Here is a 24,847-nt window from a genome sequence, read left to right as displayed (position 1 = left end):
ACTGTAAATCGCTATCTCATAACAGTCTGTTCAATGATGCGATCAATAAGTTATCAGTCACCGCTGTCTTCTGACAAGTCTGCTACCTGTCACTCACACTGTCGCTATGTCTCTCTGTCTGTCTGGGGGATTGATGATGATTGGTAAGGACTCCCGGAGAAATGATTTTACATCAAACTGAGTAAAATATGATGTGTGTGTGTGCGTGCGTGCGTGCGCGCGCGCGAAAGAGAGAGATGTCAACCCAATAGAACATCCCTGATAGGCTATGTATCTGTGACTACCATCACCTCAGACAGACACAGAGAGAGGGGTACCAATCCGGTACCTGTTAGAGCGCTGATGCCAGTTGATCAGATTGTCGGTGGCGGGGCTGGGTTATCTCCGAGTGTGTGACAGACACTACTGGCTTGGCGTGGACCATTCTACACACACAAACACGCAGCTGGAGAGGGGCGTAGTGTATGAATGTGCGTGCGTGTGTTTGGACGGGGAGTTGGCGCCTGGCAATGGACACCTACAGAACACACGCCGTGTTGATTTTACTGTTATTATCATCGGATATTTGTCTGCCGTCGCAGTTTCCAACACAACTCATGTAAGTACTAATCTAATCTTCGCCTATAGCTTCTCAAATCCCAATTGTTGGTTGTGTGACTCTGTAAATGCAGGTGATTAATTGTGTGTATGTGTGTCATTCCTAACAATGAATAACTAAAACAATGGTATCTGAGGAAAAACTGTTGACAAGCGGGTTAGACCAGTCTTGCGGTTTAGCACCTTGCCATCTCCCCCGGTTTATTGGTTAACTTCTTGTTACATCGCTGCGCTATTATGTCTGGATTGTCTGGAGATGCAAAAGAGGCGGTAGGATGGGCACCGGTCCCGTTTCTCTCCTTATTTCAACCGTCTGCTTCTCCTACTCCTCACCATGACATATCCAGTGTATTTATAGCCTCTGTGTGTGTCAGTGTGACTGTTAATGAGACATGTGTTACTTTCACTAGCAGTTTCCAGTGTGCTGTTCGCATTCGTTTGAATATGTTGTGTGATTAATGACTATAATGCGCGCAGTGGCGCAGGTAAATTGTGGCTGTTGGCTGGCCAAGGGATAATGTCCTGTAAACTTGTTGAAACAACCTGGACTCAGGGACAGACTAATCTGTCTTCTTCCATTAAGTATGATATGTTACGTTTCCCATTAATTTGTGGATGTCCATCATCAATTCTGTATGATATGTTACGAATTACAATTCTGTATGATATGTTACGAATTTGCAATAGTCCTACATATTTTACGAATTCCAATTTGTTGTGGCTAACGTTAGCTGGGCTAGGGGTTAGGTTATAGGGTTAAGCTTAAGTCTTAGCTAACATGCTAAGTAGTTGCAAATGCTACTTTCTCATGAGAATTGAACATGCAACATTTGGTCATTGCTCATATCGACACCATCATCCCGGAAACCCTCGACCAACTCCAATTCGCATACCGCCCCAACAGATCCACAAATGCTGCAATCTCAATCGCACTCCAAACTGCCCTTTCCCACCTGGACAAAAGGAACACCTATGTGAGAATGCTATTCATTGATTAAAGCTCAGCGTCCAACACCATAGTGCCCACAAAGCTCATCACTAAGCTAATGACCCTGGGACTAAACACCTCCCTCTGCAACTGGATCCTGGACTTTCTTACTGGCCGTCCCCAGGTGGTAAGGGTAGGTAACCAGACATCTGCCACTGGATCCTGGACTTCCTTACTGGCCGTCCCCAGGTGGTAAGGGTAGGCAACCAGACATCTGCAACTGGATCCTGGACTTCCTTACTGGCCGTCCCCAGGTGGTAAGGGTAGGTAACCAGACATCTGCAACTGGATCCTGGACTTCCTTACTGGCCGTCCCCAGGTGGTAAGGGTAGGTAACCAGACATCTGCAACTGGATCCTGGACTTCCTTACTGGCCGTCCCCAGGTGGTAAGGGTAGGTAACCAGACATCTGCAACTGGACTGGATCCTGGTGGTACTTCTGCAACTGGATCCTGGACTTCCTTACTGGCCCCCCAGGTGGTAAGGGTAGGTAACCAGACATCTGCAACTGGATCCTGGACTTCCTTACTGGCCGTCCCCAGGTGGTAAGGGTAGGTAACCAGACATCTGCAACTGGATCCTGGACTTCCTTACTGGCCGTCCCCAGGTGGTAAGGGTAGGTAACCACACATCTGCCACTGGATCCTGGACTTCCTTACTGGCCGTCCCCAGGTGGTAAGGGTAGGTAACCAGACATCTGCAACTGGATCCTGGACTTCCTTACTGGCCGTCCCCAGGTGGTAAGGGTAGGCAACCAGACATCTGCCACTGGATCCTGGACTTCCTTACTGGCCGTCCCCAGGTGGTAAGGGTAGGCAACCAGACATCTGCCACTGGATCCTGGACTTCCTTACTGGCCGTCCCCAGGTGGTAAGGGTAGGCAACCACACATCTGCCACTGGGACCCCTCAGGGGTGCTTGCTTAGTCCCCTCCTGTACTCCCTGTTCACCCACGACTGTGTGGCCAAGCACAACTCCAACACCATCATTATTAAGTTTGCTGACGACATAATGGTGGTAGTCATGATCACCAACAACGATAAGACAGCCTGTAGGGAGGAGGTCAAACACCTGGCAGTGTTGTGCCAGGACAACAACCTGTCACTCAATGTGAGCAAGACAACGGAGCTGATCGTAGACTACAGGAAAAGGAGGGCCGAACAGGCCCCCATTAACATCGACGTGGCTGTAGTGGAGCTGGCCGAGAGTTTCAAGTTCCTCGGTGTCCACATAACCAATAAACTATCATGGTCCAAACACACCAAGACAGTTGTGAAGAAGGCACGACAACACCTTTTCCCCCCTCAGGAGACTGAAAAGATTTGGCATGGGTCCCCAGAGCCTCAAAAAGTTCTACAGTGTCATGTTCGTCATATTGATGAGACCAAGGCGCAGCGTGATATGAATATATACTTCCTTTAATAAAGAAAGAACACGAGTGCTGACAGGCAACTACACAGACAATAACCCACAAAACCAAAATGGAAAATGACAACCTAAATAGGATCGCCAATCAGAGACAACGATAAACAGCTGCCTCTGATTGGGAACCAATTCAGGCCACCACAGACCTACATTCCCTAGACATACAACACCCCAGAGATATACAAAAACCCTAGACAGAACAAAAACACACATACCCACCCTCGTCACACACTGACCTGACTAAAATAATACATAAAACATAGATAACTAAGGTCAGGGTGTGACAAACAGCTGCACCATTGAGGGCATCCTGACCGGTTGCATCACCGCCTGGTATAGCAACTGCTTGGCATCCGACCGTAAGGTGCTACAGATGGTGGTGCGTACGGCGTCTCTCGGGCCAAGCTGGGGCCTATACTAGGCGGTATCAGAGGAATCCCAAACAATTGTCAGACTCCAGTCACCCAAGTCATAGACTGTTGTCTCTGCTACCTCACGGCAGTATCGGAGCGCCAAGTCTGGGTCCAAAAGGCTCCTTAACAGCTTCTACCCCCAAGCCATAAGACTGGTGAACAATTCATCAAAAGCCACCCAGACCATTTACATTGACACCGTATTCTATTTTTATTTTAAAAATTCAGAGTTCATGCCTAAACTTAACCTTAAATACTGAGAGCTGATTGCATAGTAAACCCAAAGGCATTATTAACTAAATAGTTCTAATAAATTTAACTCAAAGTCAGTGAAAAGTAATTTTTACTTAGAATATGGAACTGACTCAAAACTAAATGAGATGTTAGTAGTAAATTTCCCAAGTTTTCCAGAAATCACAGTTGGAAGATTCCTGGAAATACTCCAATCAGGATTTTTTTTATCTGGAATTACTGCAATTTTGCTATGACTCAGAATAAATCAAATCAAATCTATTTATATAGCCCTTCGTACATCAGCTGATGTCTCAAAGTGCTGTACAGAAACCCAGCCTAAAACCCCAAACAGCAAGCAATGCAGGTGTAGAAGCACGGTGGCTAGGAAAAACTCCCTAGTAAGGCCAAAACCTAAGAAGAAACCTAGAGAGGAACCAGGCTATGTGGGGTGGCCAGTCCTCTTCTGGCTGTGCCGGGTGGAGATTATAACAGAACATGGCCAAGATGTTCAAATTTTCATAAATGACCAGCATGGTCGAATAATAATAAAGCAGAACAGTTGAAACTGGAGCAGCAGCACGGTCAGGTGGACTGGGGACAGCAAGGAGTCATCATGTCAGGTAGTCCTGGGGCATGGTCCTAGGGCTCAGGTCCTCCGAGAGAGAGAAAGAAAGAGAGAATTAGAGAGAGCATATGTGGGGTGGCCAGTCCTCTTCTGGCTGTGCCGGGTGGAGATTATAACAGAACATGGCCAAGATGTTCAAATGTTCATAAATGACCAGCATGGTCGAATAATAATAAGGCAGAACAGTTGAAACTGGAGGCTTTTTGATATATATAATTATTGTCATAAATAAATTATAGTTATACCATCCACCTAGGAACTCACTTGGTGAAGGTCATAGGACTGAAAATGAATGAGATTACAACCATGTTTCTTTCACTAACAATTACAGTCATGGGTGGTAACTCTACAAGTCACTAGAAAAGGTGAGGCACACTGGGAAATTATATTGGAGGTATGACTTAGTGGGAGCGTTACTCAAAAGGTTTAAGCTGTTCCAACTAAAATCTCTACCCCCTACAGCAGTGTTCACCAACCGTGACTGCTTAATCTCCAAGGAATTCGTAGTCGATCTCCAAACATTTCTGTAAAAAACCCAATGATACAGCCTTGTGTTACTATTTTGATTCATGCTGTTGGCGGAAGGTGCACTTGATTCAGCAGCCCTAGCGCCGGGAAGGCAAAATGTTTAATTTGGAATCATTTCATCTGTCTGAAGTTAAAACCCTGCCTACAAGGCAGAGCCAGAGCGCAAATCAAGTGCACCAATTGGCCTACTGTTGTAGCCAATCAGAAAGCTCAGATCACCATGTCTGCACATTTTTCTCGAACCATAGAATGTTAAAAAAAAGGCTGGAAACAGCAAAGTTGATACTGTGAGATAACAAAACTTTTAAAACCATAACTAAAGAGAGACTTAACGAATACAGCAAAGAGCTGCTGTTTTTACGAGTAAGTTTAAGTTGTTATTCAGCACTAGTGTCAACACTTTGTTCAATAGTTTTCCAAGCCATAAAATGTGTGTTCTCCCTACTTCCACTCACACTCAAACCAGCACTGCAGCTGCAATGAATGAGTATAGCAAAGTTTTCCCATAAGCTTGCCGTAGTATTAGTGTAACAGAATAACTTTACGTCCGTCCCCTCGCCCATACCCGGGCGCGAACCAGGGACCCTCTGCACACATCGACAACAGTCACCCTCGAAGCATCGTTGCCCATCGCTCCACAAAAGCTGCGGCCCTTGCAGAGCAAGGGGAACTACTATTTCAATGTCTCAGAGCAAGTGACGTAACCGATTGAAACGCTATTTAGCGCGCACCGCTAACTAAGCTAGCCGTTTCACATCCGTTACACTCACCCCCCTTTTGGCCTTCCTCCTTTTTCCACAGCAACCAGTAATCCGGGTCAACAGCATCAATGTAACAGTATAATTTTAAACCGTCCCCTCGCCCATACCCGGGCGCGAACCAGGGACCCTCTGCACACAACGACAACAGTCACCCACGAAGCATCGTTACCCATCGCTCCACAAAAGCCGCAGCCCTTGCAGAGCAGGGGAACTACTACTTCAAGGTCTCAGAGCAAGTGACGTAACCGATTGAAATGCTATTTAGCGCACACCGCTAACTAAGCTAGCCGTTTCACATTCGTTACATTAGCATCTTTTGTCTTTTTTAATATCAAGGAATATTTAACTTTCTCTGATCATAGGATAACAACATGGATTGGTGATTGAGGCAGAAATAATGCAGTGCGACTTGAGTTTCGCCATCAGCTGGAAGACCGTGTCTCCTTTTCTCAGCAAATCAAGCATAGCCAATTTGCAGTGGTAATGTATTGGGCCTACTGCACAAACCTCATTGCTGTAGAGCTGTTTTTAATTGGTTAAGGCTGCATAGGCTTATGTTTTTTGAGTAATGATGGCACATTGGTGTTTACAGTGTACCACGTAACATATCATAATGATTTGAGGGTCCTGGATTTACACTTACTATGTTACGTCTAGTGTCTGAGACCAGACTGGTTGAAAAGGGGAGGTAGAGCTTAATTAAAGCTGCCATGTTACTTTTTGGGTGAGCTGACCAAATTCACATAGAAATGTGAGTTATAGATTTGTCATTCTCATTGAATGCAAGTCTAAGTAGTGGTAGATCTGTTTGATGTGCGCTATTTCTATGCTTCCCATTCTTAAATTTCGCTTTTGCATCTATTACTATCTGGTTGTGTACACCAGTGTCAAACAGCTGAAAATCCTATATTTTTGTTTATGAAAAACATATTTCACAGTTTAGATGGGAGAATGATTATCTACACTATATTTGCTTGTTATGTCACATAAACTGAAATGTGGCGAACTATTCAAATTTTTGCATCCAGGAAATGGTGGAGCGATTTCTGCATAGTGCATCTTTAAGACTTACTTTTTAAAATTTATTTTACCTTTATTTAACCAGGCAAGTCAGTTAAGAACACATTCAATGACGGCCTGGGTTAACTGCCTGTTCAGGGGCAGAACGACAGATTTGTACCTTGTCAGCTCGGGGGTTTGAACTCGCAACCTTCCGGTTACTAGTCCAACGCTCTAACCACTAGGCTAAGCTGCCGCCCCAACAGTGGAATATATGAGATAATGGTATCATACTGTTAGTTTATGATATACTGTGACGCCCAATCCTACAAGTTAAAACAGTGAAACACAGAATATGTATTTTCATGGGTTTATTACAGAGATCATACAGTTTATGGTTTATTACTATGCCATATTAGATTATATGACCTGGTCTAACACAATAAGTGTTGCTTTGGGAAAATGGGAAGAAAATATGAATGCTCTGTACTCTAATGATCTCCCAGTGTTAAAGAGCTGATAATTGAAGGTAACAGCAGACATTATGTGTTCAGTTAGCTTTACTCCACCCAGCAGTTACTCTGGGGGTGTAGGATGCGACACAAGGAGCGGTATCTAGCGATTACAGGCAGGTAGCCTAGTGGTTACAGGCAGGTATCCTAGCGATTACAGGCAGGTAGCCTAGTGGTTACAGGCAGGTAGCCTAGTGGTTACAGGCAGGTAGCCTAGTGGTTACAGGCAGGTATCCTAGCGATTACAGGCAGGTAGCCTAGTGGTTACAGGCAGGTAGCCTAGTGGTTACAGGCAGGTAGCCTAGTGGTTACAGGCAGGAATCCTAGCGATTACATGCAGGTAGTCTAGCGATTACAGGCAGGTAGCCTAGTGGTTACAGGCAGGTATCCTAGTGGTTACAGGCAGGACGTCTAGTGGTTACAGGCAGGTAGTCTATCGGTTACAGGCAGGTATCCTAGCGGTTACAGGCAGGTAGCCTAGCTGTTACAGACAGGTATCCTAGTGATTACAGGCAGGCATCCTAGCGGTTACAGGCAGGTAGTCTAGCGGTTACAGGCAGGAAGTCTAGCGGTTACAGGCAGGAAGTCTAGCGGTTACACACAGGTAGCCTAGCGGTTACAGGCAGGTAGTCTAGCGGTTACACACAGGTATCCTAGCGGTTACATGCAGGTAGTCTAGCGGTTACATGCAGGTAGTCTAGCGGTTACAGGCAGGTATTCTAGCGGTTACACACAGGTAGCCTAATGGTTACTATCTAAAAGAAAAAGAAACACACACCTATTTAGGCGAGGTGCTGGCTAGCGGGGTAGAAAACTGGAAAATTAAAGAGAGCCGCACACTCTAGGAGCTCTGATGCAAAAACGGTATTCTAGCGGTTACAGGCAGGTAGCCTAGAGGTTACAGGCAGGAAGTCTAGCGGTTACAGGCAGGTATCCTAGTGGTTACACACAGGTATCCTAGCGGTTACAGGCAGGTGGCCTAGTGGTTACAGGCAGGTAGTCTAGCGGTTACACACAGGTATCCTAGTGGTTACACACAGGTATCCTAGCGGTTACAAGCAGGTATCCTAGCAGTTACAGTCAGGTAGTCTAGCGGTTACATGCAGGTAGTCTAGCGGTTACAGGCAGGTAGCCTAACGGTTACAGGCAGGTAGTCTAGCGGTTACAGGCAGGTAGTCTAGCGGTTACATGCAGGTAGTCTAGCGGTTACAGGCAGGTAGTCTAGCGGTTACACACAGGTAGCCTAATGGTTACTATCTAGAAGAAAAAGAAACACACACATATTTAGGTGAGGTGCTGGCTAGCGGAGTAGAAAACTGGAAAATTAAAGAGAGCCGCACACTCTAGGAGCTCTGATGCAAAAACGGTATTCTAGCGGTTACAGGCAGGTAGCCTAGCGGTTACAGGCAGGTAGCCTAGCGGTTACAGGCAGGTAGTCTAGCGGTTACAGGCAGGTAGTCTAGCGGTTACAAGCAAGTAGCCTAGCGGTTACAGGCAGGTAGCCTAGCGGTTTCAGGCAGGTAACCTAGCGGTTACAGGCAGGTAGCCTAACGGTTACAGGCAGGTAGTCTAGTGGTTACAGGCAGGTAGTCTAGTGGTTACAAGCAGGTAGCCTAGCGGTTACAGGCAGGTAGTCTAGCGGTTAAACATAGGTATCCTAGCGGTTACAGGCAGGTAGCCTAGCGGTTAAGAGAGTTTGGCCAGTAATCGAAAGGTTGGTGTTTGAATCCCAGAGCTGACTAGGTGAAAAAACTGTCCGTGCCCTTGAGCAAGGCACTTAACGCTAATTGCTCCAGGGTCGCTGTCAATAATATCTGATCCCTGGCTTTGACATCACTCTCTCAGGTTGTCTCAAGGGGAGTGGGATACGCAACAAAATAAACTTTCCAATTCACATGTGTATAATACAGAATTTTACATGTGTGAAATAGGACACATTTAAGCACCCACCTACTTATTATTTTTACTATTATTATTATCTGTGGCAGGTTGGGTAAATGCCAGTCCCAAACATTAAACTGCAATCTTTTTCTACCTTTGTCTTTCGATCTGGTGACTAAATTGGTATAGTTGCATACAGAGGTTGGGATTTGTAGATTGTTGTCTCTTCTGTCTTGCAGAACTGCTTGTTTTTCCATGGTCATTTATTTGTAAGCAGGAATCTATCGAATCACACAATCCCCACTGTATTGAAGACATTTCAGTTCTTTAAAAGTATTGTCCCGCGAGTTGATGCCTGTGTTGTCAGACTGTATCTGTCTCTATAATGATGTGTAATTAGTCCATAGTTCAACACAGCATTCCGCTGACACTCTCAGTATGGATACACTCATTACCCCCCTCCCCCACTCACTCACTCGCTCTCTCTCTCTCTCTCTCTCTCTCTCTCTCTCTCTCTCTCTCTCTCTCTCTCTCTCTCTCTCTCTCTCTCTCTCTCTCTCTATCGCTGTGTGTGTGGAACAATTTAGGGCAGTATCTGACCCAGTTGCTGTGCGTGTGTGTATTGGTAATTATTCTGTGCTGACTTTAGAAGTTACAGTAGTTCTATCTCTATGACCAGAGCAGAGAACCCCTGCCAACTCAGACAAACTGCACTGTCTATACATTAATGGAGCAGAGCTGGGTCTGGATTGGTCAGTTTGACAGATATGCACTAGTACATGTAGGGTTCATTTGGAGATGATCAACAATACAAATAGAACAACTCATGCATACAGAACTTACACAGTCGTACTTTAATGTTTCTGGAAATGTTGAGGGCACATGAGAGCTGAGAGGTAAAAACCTTACCACTACTTAGTAGCTCCTCTCTCTCAATTCAATTCAATTCAAGGGGCTTTATTGGCATGAGAAACATATGTTTACATTGCCAAAGCAAGTGAAGTGGATAAACAAAAGTGAAATAAACAATAAAAGTGAACAGTAAATTTTACACTCACACGAGTTCCAAAATAATAGAGACATTTCAAAGTCATTTTATGTATATATACAGTGTTGTAACGATGTGCAAATAGTTAAAGTACAAAAGGGAAAATAAATCAACATAAATATGGGTTGTATTTACAATGGTGTTTGTTCTTCACTAGTTGCCATTTTCTTGTGGCAACAGGTAACAAATATTTCTGCTGTGATGCACACTGGTATTTCACCCAGTAGATATAGGAGTTTATAAAAATTGGATTTGTTTTCAAATTATTTGTGGATCTGTGTAATCTGAAGGAAATATGTGTCTCTAATATGTCCTACGGCGACCTTTCTCAATAGCAAGGCTATGCTCACTGAGTCTGTACATAGTCAAAGCTTTCCTAAATTTTGGGTCAGTCACAGTAGTCAGTTATTCTGACACTGTGTACATTCTGTTTATAGACAAATTGCATTCTAGTTTGCTCTGTTTAAAAAAAAATATTTCCAAAGTGTCAAGTAATTGTCTTGTTTTCTAATTTTTTGGTTGGTTCTAATTGTGTTGCTGTCCTGGGGCTCTGTGGGGTCTGTTTGTGTTTGTGAACAGAGACCCAGGGCCAGCTTGCTTAGGGGACTATTCTCCAGGTTAATCTCTCTGTAAGTGATGGCTTTGTTATTGAAGGTTTGGGAATCGCTCCCTTTTAGGTGGTAGTAGAATTTAACGTCTATTTACCTGGATTTTGATAATTAGCGGGTATCCTTCCTAATTCTGCTCTACTGCATTATTTGGTGTGTTACGTTGTAAACAAAGGATATTTTTGCAGAATTTGCCATTCAGAGTCTCAATTTGGTGTTTGTGTTATGTTTGTGTTACAGCGTGTACTGGAGGTAGACCTGAGGTAAGGCTGATCGAGACCCCCAGATGTTCCATGAACGCTTTCCAAACTCTTGATGTGAACTGGGGACCCCGATCTGACAGGGCTGGTTTTCTTTTTGTAATCCGTGATTGACTGTAGACCCTGCCACATACCTCTTGTGTCTGAGCCATTGAATTGCAACTCTACTTTGTCTCTATACTGATGCTTAGCTTGTTTGATTGCCTTGCAGGGGCAATAGCTACACTGTTTGTATTCGGTCATGTTTCCTGTCACCTTGCCCTGGTTAAAAGCAGTGGTTCGCACTTTGTGTTTCGCGCGAATGCTGCCATCAATCCACGGTTTCTGGTTTGGGAATGTTTTAATCGTTGCTGTGGGTATGACATCGCCGATGCACTTTCTAATGAACTCGCTCACCGAATCAGCGTATTCGTCAATGTTGTTGTAGTCCACTGCCTCAATTGGAAGAGCCTTTCCCCCGCCGCTCTACCTTCAGGTGGATGGTCAAAGACGGCCCGGAAGTGACGGGTGAACTTCTCAACGTGGTCCAACGCCGTGTCTCTTCTCTCCACACGGTGTTTGGCCACTCCAGCGCTCCTCCCTTGAGGCAGCGGGCGGCCACTCTCTCCCTTCCCGAGGGATCTGGGTGCACAGTGGCCAGGCAGAGGTCCAGTTGTAACAAGAATCCCTGGCACTGTGCTGCCGTACCATCATACTCCCTGGGAAGGGAGAGACGCATCCCACTGGAGCTCTCTCCAGATGGGACTGGTGGAGACAACCCCGGTTGTGCTGGTCGAGACTTCCTGTCTCTCCCAGCGGTCCATGGTCTGGACAACGCGATCCATCATGGCACCAAGATGATGTAACATGGCCGAATGTTCCTGGACTCTCTCCTTGACTCCTCTAACCTGGGTACCTGCTCCTGCTGACTCCATTAGAGGTGTGTAATTCTGTTACTGGAGGCGAAGTCAGGTGCAGGAGAGCAGAGTATAGTTAACAGGCGCTCATTTATTTTCCGTTTCAAAACGAGAGCACTACAATAATAAATAAAATCAAGCACATAAATCAAACACCACATAACATGAAACAATTACACACAAATACATGATGGGAAACAGAGGGTTAAATACAAGTAGATTGATTGGGGAAATGAAAACCAGGTGTGTATGAAACAAGACAAGACAAATGGACATATGATAAATGGAGTGGCGATGGCTAGAAAGCCGGTGACGCCGATCGCCGAACGGCGCCCAAACAAGGAGAGGTGGAAGTTGTGACAGTTTGTCACATTTTGTGAATTCTTGGTTGGTGAGCGGACCCCAGACCTCACAACCATAAAGGGCAATGGGTTCTATAATGTATTCAACTATTTTTAGCCAGATCCTAATTGGTATGCCAAATGTTATGCTCCTTTTGATGGCATAGAACGCCCTTCTTTACTTGTCTCTCAGATCGTTCACAGTGTTGTGGAAGTTACCTGTGGCACTGATGTTTAGGCTGAGGTATCTATAGTTTTTGTGTGCTCTAGGGCAACAGTGTCTAGATGGAATTTGTATTTGTGGTCCTGGCAACTGGACCTTTATTTGGAAAACCATTATTTTGGTCTTACTGAGATTTACTGTCAAAGCCCAGGTCTGGCAGAATCTGTGCAGAAGATCTAGGTGCTGCAGTAGGCCCTCCTTGGTTGAGGATAGAAGCACAAGGTCATCAGCAAACAGTAGATAATTGACTTCAGATTCTAGTAGGGTGAGGCCGGGTTCTATAGCAATCGCAAATTCGTTGATATATATATATATACACTGCTAAAAAATTAAGGGAACACTTAAAAAACACAATGTAACTCCAAGGCAATCACACTTCTGTGAAATCAAACTGTCCACTTAGGAAGCAACACTGATTGACAATACATTTCACATGCTGTTGTGCAAATGGAATAGACAACAGGTGGAAATTATAGGCAATTAGCAAGACACCCCCAATAAAGGAGTGGTTCTGCAGGTGGTGACCACAGACCACTTCTCAGTTCCTATGCTTCCTGGCTGATGTTTTGGTTACTTTTGAATGCTGGCGGTGCTTTCACTCTAGTGGTAGCATGAGACGGAGTCTACAACCCACACAAGTGGCTCAGGTAGTGTAGGTCATCCAGGATGGGACATCAATGCGAGCTGTGGCAAGAAGGTTTGCTGTGTCTGTCAGCGTAGTGTCCAGAGCATGGAGGCGCTACCAGGAGACAGGTCAGTACATCAGGAGACGTGAAGGAGGCCGTAGGAGGGCAACAACCCAGCAGCAGGACCGCTACCTCCGCCTTTATGCAAGGAGGAGCAGTAGGAGCACTGCCAGAGCCCTGCAAAATGACCTCCAGCAGGCCACAAATGTACATGTGTCTGCTCAAATGGTCAGAAACAGCCTCCACGAGGGTGGTATGAGGGACGGACGTTCACAGGTGGGGGTTGTGCTTACAGCCCAACACTGTGCAGGACTTTTGGCATTTGCCAGAGAACACCAAGATTGGCAAATTCGCCACTGGTGCCCTGTGCTCGTCACAGATGAAAGCAGGGTCACACTGAGCACGTGACAGACGTGACAGAGTCTAGAGACGCCGAGGAGAACTTTCTGCTGCCTGCAACATCCTCCAGCAGGACCGGTTTGGCGGTGGGTCAGTCATGGTGTAGGGTGGCATTTCTTTGGGGGGCCGCACAGCCCTCCATGTGCTCGCCAGAGGAAGCCTGACTGCCATTAGGTACCGAGATGAGATCCTTAGACCCCTTGTGAGACCATATGCTGGTGAGGTTGGCCCTGGGTTCCTCCTAATGCAAGACATTGCTAGACCTCATGTGGCTGGAGAGTGTCAGCAGTTCCTGCAAGAGGAAGGCATTGATGCTATGGACTGGCCCGCCCGTTCCCCAGACCTGAATCCAATTGAGCACATCTGTGACATGTCTCGCTCCATCCACCAATGCCACGTTGCACCTCAGACTGTCCAGGAGTTGGCGGATGCTTTAGTCCAGGTCTGGGAGGAGATCCCTCAGGAGACCATCCGCCACCTCATCAGGAGCATGCCCAGGCATTGTAGGGAGGTCATACAGGCACGTGGAGGCCACACACACTACTGAGCCTCATTTTGACTTGTTTTAAGGACCTTACATCAAAGTTGGATCAGCCTGTAGTGTGGTTTTCCCCTTTAATTTTGAGTGTGACTCCAAATCCAGACCTCCATGGGTTGATAAATTTGATTTCCATTGATAATTTTTGTTGTCAGCACATTCAACTATGTAAAGAAAAAAGTATTTAATAAGAATATTTAATTCATTCAGATCTAGGATGTGTTATTTTAGTGTTCCCTTTATTTTTTTGAGCAGTGTATATACAGTATATTGAAGAGGTTGGGGCTCAAGCTGCATCCCTGTCTCACCTCACGGCCCTGTGGAAAGAAATGTGTGTGTTTCTTTGCCAATTTTAACCACGTGCTTGTTGTTTGTGTACATGGATTTGATGAGGTTGTGTATTCTCACGCCAACACCGCTTCAGTCACTTTGTATAGCAGACCCTCATGCCAAATTGAGTCAAAAGCTTTTATGAAATCAACAAAGCATGAGAAGACTTAGCCTTTGTTTTGGTTTGTTTGTCAATAGGATGTGCAGGGTGAATATGTGGCCTGTCGTACGGTAATTTGGTTAAAAGCCAATTTGACATTTGTCAGTACATTGTTTTCACTGAGGAAATGTACAAGTCTGTTGTTATTTATAATGCAGAGGACTTTCTCAAGTTTGTTGTTGACGATAGTTACTGGGGTCAAATTTGTCTCCACTTTTGTAGATTGGAGTGATCAGTCATTGGTTCCAAAGATTGGGGAAGATGCCTGAGTTGAGGATGGTGTTGGAGAGTTTAAGCCAATAGGAATTTGTTGTCTGTATATTTTGTTATTTCATTTACGATACCATCAACACCACAGGCCTTTTTTGGTTGGAGGGTTTGCATTTTGTCCTGTAGTTCATTCAATGTAATTGGAGAATTCAGTGGGTCTTTAATAGCTGATTCTAAGATTTGTAATTAATCATGTGTATGTTTTTGCTGTTTGTTCTTTGTTATTGAGCCAAAAATATTGGAAAAGAGGTTTATCCATACATCTCCGTTTTGAATAAATAACACTTTGTGTTGTTATAGTTTAGTGTTTTACAATTTTCTCAGAATTGATTAGATTCTATGGGTTCTTCATTTACATTGAGCTGATTTCTGACTTGCTGTTCCTTCTTTTTCCATAGTGTATTTCTGTATTGTTTTAGTGATTCACCATAGTGAAGCCTGATTTTCTGGGTCTCTATGTTTTTAGTTCGATAGGTTTCTCCATTCCTTTCTTAGGTTTTTGCATTCTTCATCAAACCATCATTTTCTTAGGTTGTCTGCTTGAAACTGTTGGACTTAATAGGGAAGCTCAATCTCTCCCCCTCCTCTCTCTCCCCATCACTCCCTCCCCCTCCTCTCTCTCCCCCTCCTCTCTCTCCCCCTCCTCTCTCTCCTCCTTCTCTCTCTCCCCCTCACTCCCTCCCCCTCCTCTCTCTCCCCCTCACTCCCTCCCCCTCCTCTCTCTCCCCCTCCTCTCTCTCCCCCTCCTCTCTCTCCCCCTCACTCCCTCCCCCTCCTCTCTCTCCCCCTCACTCCCTCCCCCTCCTCTCTCTCCCCCTCCTCTCTCTCCCCCTCACTCCCTCCCCCTCCTCACTCTCCCCCTCCTCTCTCTCCCCCTCCTCTCTCTCCCCCTCACTCCCTCCCCCTCCTCTCTCTCCCCCTCACTCCCTCCCCCTCCTCTCTCTCCCCCTCACTCCCTCCCCCTCCTCTCTCTCCCCCTCCTCTCTCTCCCCCTCACTCCCTCCCCCTCCTCTCTCTCCCCCTCCTCTCTCTCCCCCTCCTCTCCCTCCCCCTCACTCCCTCCCACTCTCCTATTGTTGTAATCCTGTGTTGGCCTTTTAATTGGATTACATGTCTCATTTAGGGGAACATAAGAACAGAGCAGCGCTGAGGTAACACACACACACACACACACACACACACACACACACACACACACACACACACACACACACACACACACACACACACACACACACACACACATAGTGGATGAGTTTGAATGTGGTCTGAATGGAGATGTGTGCCAAACAGATCATATCATCAAACCATTCACAAATCTGCCATGCTGTGGAGAGACTCTGTGATGGAATGAGGCTGGCAACACTAGTAAGGAATATTTACACAGACATAAACACACACACACACACACACACACACACACACACACACACACACACACACACACACACACACACACACACACACACACACACACACACACACACACACACACACACACACACACACACACACACACACACACACAAACTGTCTGCTCAGAGCTCCAGGACTTTAGAGCTTAGGCACTATAGAGCTTAGGCAGGAAAAGAGAGGCAGATTAGGTGTCTGAACCTTGGTATACTTGTGACTTGGCAATGAAACTCATCCAAGACGAGTCCACTGAGACATTTAGGGACACGATTCTTCCTTCTACCTCACCTCCTCTTACCCCATCTTCACCTCTTTCACTCCCCCAGTCTTCTCTCTCTTACTTCCCCATCCACACACACATTCCAGAGCTGGCATCCTTAACCCCCCAGCCCCTCTCTGTCTTCCCCTCTCCCTGGTCACAATCCTCTGCACACATTCAAGTAACCAGCTTTACACTCATTACTCTCAGGGACTGTGTTATGAACAAATGACAAACAGATGTGTTTGTGTGTGTATGTGTTTGTCTCTTGCTCTGTGTGTACGTGTTTGTCTCTTGCTCTGTGTGTATGTGTTTGTTTGTGTGTGTACGTGTTTGTCTCTTGCTCTGTGTGTATGTGTTTGTCTCTTGCTCTGTGTGTGTGTATGTGTTTGTTTGTGTGTGTACGTGTTTGTCTCTTGCTCTGTGTGTATGTGTTTGTTTGTGTGTGTACGTGTTTGTCTCTTGCTCTGTGTGTATGTGTTTGTTTGTGTGTGTACGTGTTTGTCTCTTGCTCTGTGTGTATGTGTTTGTTTGTGTGTGTACGTGTTTGTCTCTTGCTCTGTGTGTATGTGTTTGTTTGTGTGTGTACGTGTTTGTCTCTTGCTCTGTGTGTACGTGTTTGTCTCTTGCTCTGTGTGTATGTGTTTGTTTGTGTGTGTACGTGTTTGTCTCTTGCTCTGTGTGTATGTGTTTGTTTGTGTGTGTATGTGTTTGTCTCTTGTTCTGTGTGTATGTGTTTGTTTGTGTGTGTACGTGTTTGTCTCTTGCTCTGTGTGTATGTGTTTGTTTGTGTGTGTACGTGTTTGTCTCTTGCTCTGTGTGTATGTGTTTGTTTGTGTGTGTACGTGTTTGTCTCTTGCTCTGTGTGTATGTGTTTGTTTGTGTGTGTACGTGTTTGTCTCTTGCTCTGTGTGTATGTGTTTGTTTGTGTGTGTACGTGTTTGTCTCTTGCTCTGTGTGTATGTGTTTGTTTGTGTGTGTACGTGTTTGTCTCTTGCTCTGTGTGTATGTGTTTGTTTGTGTGTGTACGTGTGTGTCTCTTGCTCTGTGTGTATGTGTTTGTTTGTGTGTGTATGTGTTTGTCTCTTGCTCTGTGTGTATGTGTTTGTCTCTTGCTCTGTGTGTATGTGTTTGTGTGAGTTTGTGTGTGCGTATTCGCGCGTGTGTTTGTGTGTACGTGTGTGTGACGTCTCTCCCCTGGCCGTCAGGGAGGCTCATGGCAGGGTCTGTGAGTGACAATGAATGACAATAAGAGCGTCTGCACCTCGCTCCAACCCCCAGCCTTATGCACACAAGATTAATAGTCCTGTTTCTCTCTTTCTCTCTCTCACTCCGTCTCTCTCTCTTTCTCTGTCTCTCTTTTACTGTGTGTTTTGTGTGTGGATGTGTGTGTATTGCTAAGCTCGTAGGAAGCACCGTGCTGCCATATTTCTAGACCTATCCAAAGCATTTCATACTATTGACCATCCCCTACTCATTAAAGGTTGTCTGAAATGGACCAGGTGTAGTGTTTTGGGAACTATCTGTCAGACATGACACAGTGTGTGCTTTCTGGTGGTGTCAAGTTACCTTGATATTATATATGCCATTTAGCAGACGCTTTTATCCAAAGCGACTTACAGTCATGCGTACATACATTCTACGTATGGGTGGTCCCGGGGATCGAACCCACTACCCTGGCGTTACAAGCGCCATGCTCTACCAACTGAGCTACACATAAATGTGTCCGGCAGGGGTCGATTTTGGGACCTGTCGTCTTTACTATATATATAAATAATATTGGCCTATCTGAAAAAAACTCTAACTTTCAGCTGTATGCAGATGACACTGTTATCTACGCTATTACCACTACGGCTGACCAGGCTATGTTGGAGCTGCTACCAGGCTATGTTGGAGCTGCTACCAGGCTATGTTGGAGCTGCTACCAGGCTATGTTGGAGCTGCAATCTGATTGTGTTGCCTTGCACAAAGTCCTTCTTTATTCAAAACTGGTACTTTATGCTGGAAAAACTAAATGTATGCTGTTTTTCGTATAAATATTTCAGATAGCTTTCAGATGGCTTTCAGATGGCTTTCAGATGGCTTTCAGATGGCTTCCAGATGGCTTTCAGATGGCTTTCAGATGGCTTCCAGATGGCTTTCAGATGGCTTTCAGATGGCTTTCAGATGGCTTTCAGATGGCTTCCAGATGGCTTTCAGATGGCTTTCAGATGGCTTTCAGATGGCTTTCAGATGGCTTCCACATTTCTGCATTGGATGGTTCTTTCATTGGGCAGGTTCCCACCAATAAATATCTGGGCTTTTGGATTGACAATAATTTGAGGTTGAGCTAGTTATTAAGAAGCTGAGAATTAAGTCAGCTTCTTTTATAGAAATAGATCACATCTCTCACTAAACAGCAGGAAGCAGATTGTACAGTCAACTTTGTGTTCATCGGAATGCAGCAGCCACAACTCTGAAAAACCCTTGGATGCCATCTACCGTAGCCGCCTTCGCTTTATCACAGGTGACTGTTATCACGGGCCTCATTAAAGTCCCATGGATCACTGTATTAGCCTCTGTTGGGTTAACAGCTCTACTACACACGCTGCCTACCTACCTCACTGTTACAATGTTCAACTATGAGACACCAAACCCGGATGGTTAACTTTTGAGGTTCCACTAGTACACTAGATCTAGGTAAATCCGCCTTTAGTTTTAGTGCCCCCATTTTTGGAATAGCCTACAAACTCCCCTACATATTTACTCTCTGGTGACTCTCGGGCAGTTTAGGGCTTTAATGAATTCAATGAAAATTGCAACTGTTTTGATTGAATTATTGTATTTTTGGTGTTTGAAGGGAGGGAGGGAGGGAGGGAGGGAGGGAGGGAGGGAGGGAGGGATGGAGGGAGGGAGGGAGTGAGATGTCAATAGTGATATTATCAAGAGGCCAGTCAGTGAACTTTTGGCTCTGCAGCTCTTTGATATGGAGAGGAGCCATTTGGTCGCAGTTCACTCTGACACCATCACACTCACACTCACACTTTCTCTCACATACACTCACTCACTCCGACACACACACAGGTAGAGTTCTGTAGAGTGCCTGTCCACACACATCACTGTCTCTCACTGGTCTGACCCACCTTGAGACAGCTACCTGATTGGATGACCTTGTTTCTGACCCCTGAGAAAGTAATATAATTGGCTGACTTTGTGTTTGAACCCAGTGATACATATTTGATTGGTTGACATTAGGTGTGAACCTAGTAATAAGTATTTGATTGGTTGACTTTTTCCTTAACCCCTGAGAGAATGATCTGATTAGCTCTGGCAGTGTTGATGGCTATGCCAGTGATCTTATCGAGTGACATTGTATTAGTGATTTTTGCTCATTTGATTGGACAGGTGATGCCATGTTCCATTCTTGTGAAAGCCATCTGATGTGGTTATATTAGGTTTGAAACCATCTGAGGTTATCTGATTGGCATTGATGTTGGCTGAGGATAGGCAGCTACAAGTAGCATAAACGCTGGTTAATTTAGGTGAAGAGGGAGGTATTTAATTGAACTACTGGTATGGGATGTTTGGTGTCTGTTTTTGTGATCTGACTGGTTGTTTGTGTGTCTCTCTTGTCCTATAGAATAAAGGAATGGGTGGATCAGATGCAGATAGAGCTGGTGACCCTGGCAGACATGGCCAGCGCCGGGAAGAACCTCACACAGGTACAAAACACACACACACAGAGGTGACCTAACATTTCATAACATTTTACAGTGCATAGTAGTCACTGCATAACATCAAACATGAACCTCTACTATCAAGGGACTAATCTTTTTCAGACTGTTACATACAGTATATGTAACCAGTTTACATCATCTCTCTCTCTCTCTCTCTCTCTCTCTCTCTCTCTCTCTCTCTCTCTCTCTCTCTCTCTCTCTCTCTCTCTCTCTCTCTCTCTCTCTCTCTCTCTCTCTCTCTCGCTCTGTTTCTCTCTCTCTCGCTCTGTTTCTCTATCTGTCTCTCTGTCGCTCTGTTTCTCCCTCTCTCTCTCTCTCTCTCTCTCTCTGTCTCTCTCTCTCTCTCTCTCGGCCTCTCTGTCTCTCTGTCTCTCTCTCTCTGTTTCCCTCTCTCTCTCTCTGTTTCCCTCTCTCTCAATTCAATTCAATTCAATGGGCTTTATTGGCATGGGAAACATATGTTAACATTGCCAAAGCAAGTGAGGTAGATAATATACAAAAGTACAATAAAAATTATCATTAAACATTACACAGAAGGTTCAAAAGAATAAAGACATTACAAATGTCAAATTATACATATATATATATACAGTGTTGTAACAATGTACAAATGATTAAAGTACAAAAGGGAAAATAAATAAGCGTAAATACGGGTTGTATTTGTATTTGTTTGTTCTTCACTGGTTGCCCTTTTCTTGTGGCAACAGGTAACAAATATTGCTGCTGTGATGCACACTGGTATTTCACCCAGTAGATATAGGAGTTTATCAAAACCGGGTTTGTTTTCAAATTATTTGTGGATCTGTGTAATCTGAGGGAAATATGTGTCTCTAATATGTTCATACATTGGGCAGGAGGTTAGGAAGTGCAGCTCAGTTTCCACCTCATGTCGACCTAATGTCAACCTAATGTCCACCTAATTCCACCTAATGTCTCTCTCTCTGTTTCTTTCTGTCTGTCTCTCGGTGGCTCTGTTTCTCTGTCTCTCTCTGTCTCTTTCTTTCTCTCGATCACTCTGTCTCTCTCTGTCTCTCGGTCGCTCTGTTTCTCTGTCTCTCTCTGTCTCTTTCTGCCTCTCGATCGCTCTGTTTCTCTGTCTCTCTCTGTCTCTTTCTGTCTCTTGATCGCTCTGTTTCTCTGTCTCTCTGTCTCTCTCTGTCTCTCGGTCGCTGTGTTTCTCTGTCTCTCTGTCTCTCGGTCGCTCTGTTTCTCTGTCTCTCTCTGTCTCTCGGTCACTCTGTTTCTCTGTCACTCTCTGTCTCTCGCTCACTCTGTTTCTCTGTCTCTCTCTGTCTCTCTCTGTCTCTCTATCGCTCTGTTTCTCTGTCTCTCGGTCGCTCTGTTTCTCTGTCTCTGTCTCTCGGTCGCTCTTTTTCTCTGTCTCTCTCTGTCTCTCGGTCGCTCTGTTTCTCTGTCTCTCTCTGTCTCTTTCTGTCTCTCGATCCCTCTGTCTCTCTCTGTCTCTCGGTCACTCTGTTTCTCTGTCTCTCTCTGTCTCTCGGTCGCTCTGTTTCTCTGTCTCTCTCTGTCTCTTTCTGTCTCTCGATCGCTCTGTTTCTCTGTCTCTCTGTCTCTGTCTCTCGGTCACTCTGTTTCTCTGTCTCTCGGTCGCTCTGTTTCTCTGTCTCTCTCTGTCTCTCGGTCACTCTGTTTCTCTGTCTCTCTCTGTCTCTCGGTCACTCTGTTTCTCTGTCTCTCTCTGTCTCTCGGTCACTCTGTTTCTCTGTCTCTCTCTGTCTCTCGGTCTCTCTGTTTCTCTGTCTCTCTCTGTCTCTTTCTGTCTCTCGATCACTCTGTCTCTCTGTCTCTCTCTGTCTCTTTCTGTCTCTCGGTCTCTCTGTCTCTCTCTCTGTTTGTCTGTCTGTCCGTCTGTAGATCTTCCTGGACAACCAGAACCTGTACACAGTAGAGTCGAATGATGCTGAGGAACTAGTGGCTGGGGCAGCCAGGAATATAGAACAGCTGCTACTGAAGAGGGCTGCAGCTCTGGAGGTAAGACACAGTGTTTCTATGCTCCTCAAGTACACCCAACATCAAGGGCCTGATGACTAGTTGAGCTGTTGAATCAAGTGAGATTGAGCCTTGATGATGCACCTGCTACTATATTGCACCACAATGGAGTGGAGAGGGGTTGAAATGAATGACACGTTGAATGACACATTGGCTCTTGGGTGTACCCCACATAGGTAATCTTGTAATCACATTGATGTGAATCTTATGGGGGGGCTGTATGTACTGTATGTTAGGTTCCACTTGTAAAAGGCTGAGGTGAGGTGTGACAATATAGGCCAGGACCAGGGAATGGTTAGAAGACCATGTCACTGTGAGGGGCAGGTTGTCAACAGAGAGGAGTGATAGTCTGTATGGCTGCATGGACATGCTAGCATGAGGGGCAGGTTGTCAACAGAGAGGAGTTATAGTTTGTATGGCTGCATGGACATGCTAGCATGAGGGGCAGGTTGTCAACAGAGAGGAGTGATAGTTTGTATGGCTGCATGGACATGCTAGCATGAGGGGCAGGTTGTCAACAGAGAGGAGTGATAGTTTGTATGGCTGCATGGACATGCTAGTATGAGGGGCAGGTTGTCAACAGAGAGGAGTGATAGTCTGTATGGCTGCATGGACATGCTAGTTTGAGGGGCTGAGTTGGGAAGTTAGAAAGAGGAAAAGAACACAGCTACTCAGATCTCTGCTCACGACAGTTTATTATAATGAGAGGTTTGACCCTGGGGAGATTATGTGTGTGTGTGTGTGTGTGTGTGTGTGTGTGTGTGTGTGTGTGTGTGTGTGTGTGTGTGTGTGTGTGTGTGTGTGTGTGTGTGTGTGTGTGTGTGTGTGTGTGTGTGTGTGTGTGTGTGTGTGTGTGTGTGTGTGTGTGTGTGTGTGTGTGTGTGTGTGTGTGTGTGTTCCTTTGAACAGAAGTGGGTCAGAGACACAGTTCTCTCATCTTCTGCTGTATAGAGTATGCATATGGTTTGTATTCCAAAGCCATCTTATATGTCATAGATACATTGTACTGCTGTGCTAGCTGCAGTGTTGCTCAACCTCTGACCCCTGATCCCTGGTCCAGCATTTATCCCTGGGATGTTGTTGACCTGTCCCTTATTGACCTGTCCCCAGCTCACAATTGTTTAGTCAGTTATCAATTGGCAGTTCTGATCTACATGGTCCATTAATAAGAAAAACAGCCTGTAGCTTGCATCTCTCTGTGGTACATGAAGGGCCTTACTTCCCTAGTAGACGTCAGAGACACTTTGCTACGTATGATATGGTAACCAGTAGTGCCTTTATAAGGAAAGTGGAGATGTCTTCACAAGGCGTTGAACTCTCAATGTTTTCTATGGAAGACCGTGTTTACGGTTCATCATAAACACATTTTATAATCTAGCAGTTGACATTAAACAGCCTCTCTGCTCTGAATGGAAAATAAACAAACTGGTCCAGTTCATCTTATCACTGGTACTGCCAGCTAACATATCAACCAGCCATCTCCATATCACTCTCATATCTCTCTCTCTCTCTCTCTCTCTCTCTCTCTCTCTCTCTCTCTCTCTCTCTCTCTCTCTCTCTCTCTCTCTCTCTCTCTCTCTCTCTCTCTCTCTCTCTCTCTCTCTCTCTCTCACTCTCTGTCACTCTCTCTCACTTTCTCTCTCCCTCCCTCTCTCACTCTCTCACACTCTCTCTCACTCTCACTCTCTCTCTCTCTCTCTCTCTCTCTCTCTCTCTCTCTCTCTCTCTCTCTCTCTCTCTCTCTCTCTCACTCTCTCTCTCTCACACTCTCTCTCACTCTCTCTCACTTTCTCTCTCCCTCTCTCACTCTCTCTCACTCTCTCACTCTCTCTCTCACTCTCTCTCTCTCTCTCCCTCTCTCCCGCTCTCACTCTTTCTCACTCTCTCACTCTATCTATTTCAATTCAATTCAAGGGGCTTTAATGGCATGGGAAACATGTGTTAACATTGCCAAAGCAAGTGAGGTAGATAATATACAAAAGTGAAATAAACAATAAGAATTAACAGTAAACATTACACATACAGAAGTTTCAAAACAATAAAGACATTACAAATGTCATATTATACATATATATATATATACAGTGTTGTAACAATGTACAAATGGTTAAAGTACACAAGGGAAAATAAATATGCATAAATATATAATCCTAAATATGGGTTGTATTTACCATGGTGTGTGTTCTTCACTGGTTGCCCTTTTCTTGTGGCAACAGGTCACAAATCTTGCTGCTGTGATGGCACACTATGGAATTTCACCCAGTAGATATGGAAGTTTATCAAAATTGGATTTGTTTTCGAATTCTTTGTGGATCTGAGGGAAATATGTATCTCTAATATGGTCATACATTTGACAGAAGGTTAGGAAGTGCATCTCAGTTTCCACCTCATTTTGTGGGCAGTGTGCACATAGCCTGTCTTCTCTTGAGAGCCAGGTCTGTCAACGGCAGCCTTTCTCAATAGCAAGGCTATGCTCAGTAAGTCTGTACATAGTCAAATCTTTCCTTAAGTTTGGGTCAATCACAGTGGACAGCTATTCTGCCACTGTGTACTCTCTGTATAGGGCCAAATAGCATTCTAGTTCGCTCTGTTTTTTTGTTAATTCTTTCCAATGTGTCAAGTAATTATCTTTTTGTTTTCTCATGATTTGGTTGGGTCTCTCTCTCTATCTCCGCAGATAGCTTCAAGGCAGGGAGTTATTGCTTTAACCTGTTTTAAAGATGGATT

At 45.1% G+C, this 24,847-nt stretch overlaps 1 protein-coding gene across 4 annotated transcripts in view; it reads left to right on the top strand.

The window, feature by feature from the left end:
* Positions 1-308: 308 nt before the first annotated feature.
* LOC124036170 (voltage-dependent calcium channel subunit alpha-2/delta-1) overlaps positions 309-24,847 on the top strand; it is a 132,818-nt gene continuing 108,279 nt past the window's right edge. For all 4 annotated transcript variants that reach the window (XM_046350420.1, XM_046350400.1, XM_046350409.1 and 1 more), the window contains exons 1-3: positions 309-598; positions 20,014-20,095; positions 21,986-22,102. In XM_046350420.1, coding sequence (XP_046206376.1) covers positions 465-598; positions 20,014-20,095; positions 21,986-22,102 — 333 coding nt within the window. In that variant the 5' untranslated portion in view covers positions 309-464. The remainder of the gene's footprint in view (positions 599-20,013; positions 20,096-21,985; positions 22,103-24,847) is intronic.

Source organism: Oncorhynchus gorbuscha, linkage group LG01 (assembly GCF_021184085.1).
Source record: "Oncorhynchus gorbuscha isolate QuinsamMale2020 ecotype Even-year linkage group LG01, OgorEven_v1.0, whole genome shotgun sequence".
Classification (NCBI taxonomy): domain Eukaryota; kingdom Metazoa; phylum Chordata; class Actinopteri; order Salmoniformes; family Salmonidae; genus Oncorhynchus; species Oncorhynchus gorbuscha.
Note: the sequence above shows the minus strand (reverse complement) of the source record. Positions and strands in the feature narration are given on the sequence as shown.